General features: G+C 40.1%; 1 protein-coding gene across 1 annotated transcript in view; it reads left to right on the top strand.

Moving 5' to 3' along the window:
• Positions 1-1,023: 1,023 nt before the first annotated feature.
• The window catches only part of DRGX (dorsal root ganglia homeobox), a 44,318-nt gene continuing 36,574 nt past the window's right edge, over positions 1,024-8,767 (top strand). The window contains exons 1-3 of the mRNA XM_027857687.1: positions 1,024-1,057; positions 5,844-5,941; positions 7,875-7,976. Coding sequence (XP_027713488.1) covers positions 1,024-1,057; positions 5,844-5,941; positions 7,875-7,976 — 234 coding nt within the window. The remainder of the gene's footprint in view (positions 1,058-5,843; positions 5,942-7,874; positions 7,977-8,767) is intronic.

Here is an 8,767-nt window from a genome sequence, read left to right as displayed (position 1 = left end):
CAATAGACCTATCCAAGTTACTCACTGTAGACAGCGCTGGAAATAATCAGATTAAGGCCAATTATGCGTGAGATTATAAAGGCAAGTGCTGAGAGGCAGATCATGCTGTAGACAGATATAAAGACATCTGGCCACTTCCCGAACTCTGTAGAGTCCTTCTGTGACTGCAGCCGGCAATTCCCAGCTCCTTACGCTGCCTAGATGTCCGACTGGTGCTTTCGTTTCTACTCGCATTAGGTATGGGACGCCTCATTTTTATTTTCTCTCTTTTTTACCCCCCTCACATGCATTTAATACTAGTTACTTAACAGAAACCTCCTGTCAAATGGAACCGGATTTCCAGGATGTATCTCGACACCGTTGGCAATGAAGAGAGCCACAGTATGAGGAAGGAAAGGAAAGGACATTCTTCCCCGCTGCTGTCTGCTCCTATTAGTTTAGAAGAGATAATACTGTTAGGTCTTGGTGTGTGTCTCTTGGTTTTGTCCGCCCCCACTGAAGACTGTGTGTCTGTCTCTGCCCTCCCTCGCGGGAGTCGGGGGAGGGGGGAGGGGAGGAGAGGAGGAACTTTCGGTTGGAGATGTTTGCCTAGGGAGTTAGATGTACAGATGAAAGAAAGAAAGCGTCCATTCTCTTGGACTCACTCAGAAGGATGAATGCATAGACAAATTCCGTTAAGTGGATAATCTTCAAGTTTGCAATTCGGGGGAGGGGGCAGAAAAAGGTAACTATGTATCATCAATGGGACACAACGACCCTGCATGGGCTGGAGAACGTAGGGAGAATTTCCCTTTTTACCTCCTGAAACCAGAGTGCCTCCAGCCCCTCTCAGGGGTGTCACAGAAAAGTGGTACAGTTTGGGGTTTGACTTGAACCTTCCACCTTCAGCCTGAAAGGGGGCGGGGGCGGGGGTGGGGCAGAGCAAGGAGGCGGGGAGGCAGAAAAGAAGTATAGGAAAGAAAATACCTCTGTTGTTTGCCTTGCAGCCCTGGACCCCAGCCCGAACCTGCTTCCCAGTTTGCAATGTTTTATTTCCACTGTCCTCCGCAGTTAGAGGGTGAGTGTTGTCGGTTCGGACCGCGTGAAAGCCAAAAACTCAACTTTGTGGGGCTGGAGGGGAACGTGAGAGGATACGTTTCTGGAGTGTGCATTTTTTTTTTTGGAGGGGAGGGGTCGTGGTGGGGCAGCAGGGCTAATTTGCTTGTAAGATCCCAGGCCTTAAGAGAAATCACTAGAGAAGTCATAGTGAGAGGTTGAGAAAGGGCCAGAGAATTGGAATAGAGTCCGTTGGGTCATTTTTGAGTTTTTGCTAGCTGTTCAGGTGTTTCTTGGGTTTGTGGTGCCAAACTCTTTCTCCTTCCTTCCTTCCTTCCTTCCTTCCTTCCTTCCTTCCTTCCTTCCTTTCTTTCTTTCTTTCTTTCTTTCTTTCTTTCTTTCTTTCTTTCTTTCTTTCTTTCTTTCTTTCTTTCTTTCTTTCCCTCTCTCCCTCCTTCCTTCCTTGCTGCTCATCCTTTTCTACCTCTCCTCCTTCCTTTACTCTTTCCCTCTTCTTCTTTTCCTCGTTCTCTTTTTTTCCCCCTCGGAGTGACATTTTGCCACCTGCTTCCCCTCTGCGGAGACAGCCCACAGTTCAGCCCCCAGGCTATGGAGGAAAAGCCTATTCCCCCCTCGCTGCACAGATGTTGGTGTCACGCCTCTAATCGGGGGACTTTCTAAACCCGCCCAGGCTCCTCCCCAAGCCAAAGGGGCAGCATAAATCTTTAATGTTATTTTACCAACAGTCTGTAAAATGATTAAGGCAGAGGAGTTGGGGAGAGGTTGTATGGGGTTCCAAAGCTTTTTGTAGCTTTTGTGCTGCGAATTTATAATCATCTGATTGAGTGTGTGGGGTTGAGGCCATGGGGCAGAGAAAGAAGGCAAGGCAAGGACTTGAACTTGGTCAGTTTCCACTGTGGGTGCTGATCCCTGGACAAACCATGAACAGGTGAAAATACCCTCTAGCACCACTCCTCCTCCCCCTCACCGTAGGTAAGCCCTTAATTTGAGAGGTGTGTGTGTGTGAAAAAGAGGCTTTCTTTCTTTCTTTCTTTCTTTCTTTCTTTCTTTCTTTCTTTCTTTCTGTCTTTCTTTCTGTCTTTCTTTCTGTCTTTCTTTCTGTCTTTCTTTCTGTCTTTCTTTCATCTTTCTGTCTTTTCTTTTAAACTATTTGAGAACAGTCCAGATGGCTAGGACTGCACAATGTCCAGCTTGGCCTACTATCCCTTCCCTGAAATGTTATAGGAAATATGCAAAGCGTTCCTTCTCAACTTCTGTCACCTTCAACAGAATGTGGACAGTGGCTTCCCAGATACTTATAGTGGTTTAAGGGCTTTACTGGTAAGTCTCTCAAGAAGCTACTGTTCAGTGCTGGCAACTTTCCCCTACTCCACCTTTAAAGAGATGGAGGTGAGTTGTCATCTCCAGATGCCTGGCCTGTTTGCCTTTTAAGGTCCTGGAAACAGAAGATGCGTTTGTGTGGTATCAGTACGTGTTTGTAAACACCCTGCTGAGACCCTGCCCAAGTGTATGTATGTATGTCCAGTCAAATTCAGTGTTCCTCTAGCAATATGAGCATTTTTTTGGAGGGGTATGTCTCATTTGAAGACTTCTTTCAGGCCTTTAACTGAATGAAGGGAAATGATCAAATATCATATGTATCATATAAATATCATGATATCATCGAATTATTATGATCAAATATGATCATGCAAAAGTGAAGGCTTTTTATTATTTTCTTTATTATGAATAATAACTCATGTTTACATAGCACTTTTCAACTTATAAAATACTTTCCTTGCAGCAGTCCTGTGAAGTAAGTGGTAAAAAGAAGCTCTATCATTCTAAGGGTTGAGTCATTTTCACAACTTCTTTCAAAGTTGTTAAAGCTTCAATAACCTGAACCACACTTTCTGCAACATGGTTATTATTATTTTTCAAATGGTGTAGAAAATGCATGAGATGAGAATGTTATCTAACCAACTGTTTGATATTACTCTTGGAAAGGGAAGAGCTAAAGGGACATAGAGAATAGAACGAACAGTAAAGAAGACTAGTCACTAATCCACTAAGGTTTCAGAGGGAAAATGGTCACACTTTTTTGTTATTTTTTCATATGGAACTGCTGCACTAGTGGCTTCTGCGTACATTGGTTTTGTTAGATTGAAGTTAACTTAGCGGCTTTCCATCTCAGCAAGCCAGAGATTATTAGAGCAAGACGAACTTTAATAACATTCCCGCTTTGGGATGTGTACAGCATATCCTGTGGAGCATACATGTGTACATGCCTTTTATAATGACACATATTTGCCTGCTAAGTTATGTTGGCTTCTCAAAGAAATAAAGACAAGTCATTGTGCCCAGAAAAATATATGGTAAAGACACAGGGGGAAGATTTGTATTTAACTGAGTGGCTGACCAGATGTGCCTTGTTCTGCTCTTAAGCACCTGCCTAGACTTGGAACAATTACAAACTCCTAACCTAGTATTCTGGTGAAAACTGAAGAGTGTACGAGTCCCTGGCAAACAGTGAGTGCTGAATTCCTTTATGTCCCAAGATGGAAAACTATACATATTTCCTATTTTGCCCATTTCAATGCCAACTTTGTCTTACTTCTTGACAAAGCCCCATAAACTTATAGTGAAGACAGATGCTACATTGAAGAGAGTCCCTAGCTGGCTGGTTAACTGGTTGCACTGTTCCTTTTTCTGGATGAAAGAAAAGACATGGGTTTTGTTGATGTCCCTCTTCCTGTCATCAGCTCCACTTCTCCTTCTGCTCCCCTGCCAATTCTGATCCAGGACAGCTTGTTATTTTTTAGGTGTTTGTTAAGTTGAACAAAATTGAACCATGGTATAGAAGGATAGATCTTTTAAAATCATTTTCCACTTTTATGCAAACTTATTCCTTTGTTAATGTTACAAAATGGAGCTTTTTATTTTGGTTTAAGTTAGTGTGGGGAAAAAGTACTGTGGTTACCCTGGGCCAGAGACTGACTATAAAAGGACCACCAGCATTTGGAGTGTTAATAACCTTTTATCTCTCATGAAATCTTTTTAGGGTAAAAGTTGATATGCTGTGTTTTAGTTCAGAAGACATCCTTGGTGTGGTGTTTGTAAATCTCAAAGTGGGATATAAATGAGAGCTATTATTTCATAATCATGCATGAATTTAGGTACATTCATATTATTCATTCTAAACACATTTCTTCAGAAAAATAAGTCCCAGGATTGTGGATAAGTTGCCCCACTTCCCCATTTTTTCACACTCTTTGGAAACTTTGATTATCATTATTGCTTACTGATTCAAGAAATTATTTGACTCCCTGAACCATAAATACCTCACATTTGTTTTGCTCCCTGTACTGTAATGAAGATATGAGGCTTTGCTTTTTAAGTTTTGAATGAGCCAGGGGGAGAAATGTTTGTAAATTAGCTTGCTGTTTTAAAGAAGAATTTGAATATGCAGTAACATGTAAATAGAAGTCAGGGGAGTACTATGTCAAAATACATTGTGGGCTAGCATAGGGTCTACTATAACTGATGAAATAAGGAAAATGTAAAGCTTTTATCACATCTAAGATTTAACTACTTTCTTGTTTGATGTGTGGTGCCCCTGAATTGTGTTGTCCATGCAATTTGGCTGTTAGGTCCCTGATAGTTAATATTTAGCGATCCTAATAATAATAACCCAGGGTGCCAAGTGAAAAATACTTTGGTAAATGCAGAAGTCCTTACCTGTTTTCTTAAGGAGCCACCATGGACTAACAAATAAACAGTACACATTTGGAAAGTAGTCTGCAGGCACATTGGATCCGTGTTTGGCCCCAACTCGTTGGGAGCTTTCCATACTTTAGAAAGGAAAACAAAACCAAACCTCTTCCTTTTGAGGGGAAGCTCAGAACAATTACTACCCATGTCTTTACTTGAAGCTGGCTGCTTCATTAAAGAAGAGCCCCCATCTTACGCTATATTTTGTTCACCGATTCCATTGTCCTAACAGTTCTTTTGCTAACTGTTATTATTGTAACAGAGCCGTTAGGGTGTGACAGATGCGTTTTAACCAATTGTAAATAATATTCATTCATAAATTTTCATCCTGGAAGCATGTTGATATTCAAAGAGAAATATCACTGTAATTCTGAGGATTTTTTAAAAATTAGTTTTCTTATCTTTAAACCTGCCACATACAGAGGCATGATAAAACAAGAAATTGTCCTTAGAATAGATGAGCAATTATTTAGGGATAGCTTAAATGCTCAGATGCTGTGAGAGACCTGGGAACTGGAGTCTTGGTATTTGCCAGATGTGTTACAAGATGGAAGTACCAGAGAGCTCTTGCCTCCATTCCAAATTCAATTTCATTTGTAAGTTAGACACCAATCCAATAACAATCCAATGAGTATTTTTGAGTTCCTACTTGTTCAAGGCATTAGGGGTACAAAGAAGAAATATGACATTGTCCCTGCATTGAAGAAACTTACAGTCTTCAAGAGGTAGAGAGATATGACAAGTACATAAACAAGTATAATACAAAGCAGCTTCCCAATAAATGGACCTCCCGAAGTTTGGTAATACAAATCCCTTCATGGTGTAATTGAGATAGAAACAATTAGTCCTAGGGTAGAATAACTCTTTGAATAAGAAAAATATATAATTTCCGTACATGCTGAGGAGTAGAACTTGGGAAAGGCCAGTGAGATTTGGACATGCTCTATGATTTTACCCTAACTCCCTTCAACCCCTATGGCCCATGTTTTGAAATTGGGTGCTCTCCTTGTAATTTGGATCCTCTCTGTTCTCAGTAGGCACTGCACCCTTTGGCAACCATTCCACAGGTGATTTTGATGATGGGTTTTTACGGAGAAAACAACGTCGGAATAGGACGACTTTCACTCTTCAGCAGGTACCTTGTGCCATTTCCTTAATTAGAGGAGTCTTTTGACCAGGTTCTCACTGTCTTTTCTACCCTAACAAAGATATAAAGAAAAATTATTGTATTGGTCAAAGATAAAATGGAAAATTAGATGAGCTAATGTGGCTAATCTAATTTTTCATTTCCTTGAACCATTTTCATTGTTGGCTGGAATCTATTTAGGGTTTTTTGGTGGCCATAAAGAAAGTATTCATTAGTGGTTTTTTACTTTCCAGGCAGCATGGACCTATGTTGTAACAATAATGATGGTGACTTCTTACATTTGTATGATACTTTGTCAATCTCAAAGTGCTTTCATATGCGCTATCTCATTTGTTCCCCTCAAAATCCCAAGGTAGAAGTCACTGCAGGTGCTATTTTCCAATTTGATATAGGAAGAAATTGATTTCTGGGGAGGCTGTGACTTGCCTAAGGTCCTACGATTAGTTTGGTATGCTAGTGACTAGGTCTTTTCTTTCCTAGTTTACCGCTTTCTCCACTAAGCACACTTTTTTTTAAAAAAGGTCATTTGAACAGACTTGCTAATCTCCTGGGGGTAAGTAGAAAAGAAATCCAAGTATTCAAAAGAGATTTTGGATGGCTTTAGATTCATAGTATACTAGAACAGAAGAGATGTGAGAGATCATTAGTAGTGTTTAGGCTTCAGCAAATGGTTTTTCTTCTCCTTCTAAGTGTTAAAAATATGGTAAACTGCATTCATCACACAACAAGCTTCCCTTGGATTTTAAATTCATATGAATTTTAAAGAAAAATTCAACAGTACTTTAAAAATTACTTATCCTTGTCAGAGTGAAACTAGTAAAAATATCAGTCAACATACACTAAATAATCACCCACCATACACCAGGCATATTCTTAAGTGCTGGAAAGATCATTAGATTTTAAATGGGTTTGAGCCTTGGCTCCATTGCTTACTAGCTATATAACTATGAGTAAAGTCCCATTACCTTTCCAAAGTTCAAGTTTCTCCTTAGAAACAGTAATATGCTATTTGCTTCTTAGCACCTTTAAAAAGGCATATTAGTGGTGGAAGGAGCCTTAGAAATCATCTGGTCCAACCCATTGTTTTTATAAATGAGGAAAATGAGTCCCAGAGAAGTGAAGAGACTTGTCCAAGGTCACACAGCTAGTTAGTGTCAGAGGCAAGGCTGCAACTCAGATCTTCAGGCTTCCAGTCCAATAATCATAGGATTATAGGATCAAGAATTTAGAGCTAAAAGAGACTGAGGCTAAGTAGAGGCCTTGTAGTAGAGACCAAGTAGCCCAGTCTCCTTATTTGGCAGAGGAGGAAACTGAGGCCAGAGAGGTTACTGCTTTGAATTCCACAATCTCTGCTCAGCCACTGGGTTTTAAGAAGATATTCACATGAGCCTGTGAAATAAGAAGCAAACCATCATATTTTCTAAAATTAGGTCTTTGTATAGCCTGAATTCAGCCCTCAACCCCTACCTTTAAGTAGTAAATATTAGGGCAAGGGTTTGAACTTAAGCCCTTTGACTCCAAAGTCAATGTTCTTTCCACTGCACTATATTGTTTCTACATTACTATACTCCTTCCCACTATACTATTTTCTCTAAGAGATAATGGATGTGAGAGTGCTTTGTAACCCTTTCCCTGCCCTCCCCCACTCTACATATGTAAGCTATTATTAGTGAGGCTTTTTTCTGCATTTCTAAGTGATTGAATTTTTAGGTACAGTCTGGTATTTTGTAATAACTCCTTCCCCACCATTATTTCCTTTGTTTGAGCTGGGGACCTTGTCTTTGCACCAAAGGAGTTGCTTCTAATAGGTTCTCCAGCTCTTACAGCAACCCACTGTTATACCTCATCATCCTTTGCCTTAGCCCCTATTTCTGTCCTTGTTCCATAGCCTCTTATCAATAAACCTTCCTCTTTTAATCAGCTGGAAGCTCTGGAGGCAGTCTTTGCCCAAACCCACTATCCAGATGTCTTCACCAGAGAAGAGCTAGCTATGAAAATCAACCTCACAGAAGCCAGAGTGCAGGTAAACATTCTTTTAAATTATTTAACTCTCTAATATTAAAGCTGGCAAACTTTTTTTTTGACATCATGAATGCAGAGTGTACATTTGGCCAAAGAAAGCAAATGAAGACTATCTGTCATTTTCATGATGCACTTTAATAACATCAACATAATGTGGAATATTAGATTAGGTTGATTAATCGGTCATTCATAATTAACTAGTGATAATGTTCTACACTAATTTGTCCGCGTCTCTAAGGTACTAAATTACATCAATGCACATCCATTTCTTTGCTTTGGAGAGGGGGAAAAAAAGCTGAGACGTGATTCTCTAAGCAATCCTGGCTACTCTGTAGGGCCGGCTGGGCTAGTCCATTGTAGAGAGCCCTTGCTTCCTGGGGGAAGTGTGGCCTCTTCTGGTTTTTAGAAGTTGCATCAAGTCAGACTTTTCCCTGACATTCAGAATGCTTCAAAATGTGCTTGCAATTAAAACAAAACAAAACAAAACAAAACAAACAAACCATAAATGACAGAGGCAAGCAGTCACAAAGAGGAGTGTGAAGCAGGCGTGATGACAGTCTCTCACCAAGACTTATTTTCAATAGTTGTATACTTATTACATTTACGTGCATAAACAAGTTAAGCCCAGCAGATAGGTAGGGGCAAGAGATACCCCAAATAACTCAGCATATACTAAAGCTAGGTTGTCTGGGCTGAGCCAGTCTTTGAGGACAATTATGGATTCATTTTATTTATGAGGTTTCTAGTGTGCTGTTCCTAGTCTTTTTTTTTTTTTTTTTTTTTTTTTTTTTT

This window comes from Vombatus ursinus, unplaced genomic scaffold (assembly GCF_900497805.2).
Source record: "Vombatus ursinus unplaced genomic scaffold, bare-nosed wombat genome assembly UNPS02000749.1, whole genome shotgun sequence".
In the NCBI taxonomy this organism is placed as follows: Eukaryota; Metazoa; Chordata; class Mammalia; order Diprotodontia; family Vombatidae; genus Vombatus; species Vombatus ursinus.
Note: the sequence above shows the minus strand (reverse complement) of the source record. Positions and strands in the feature narration are given on the sequence as shown.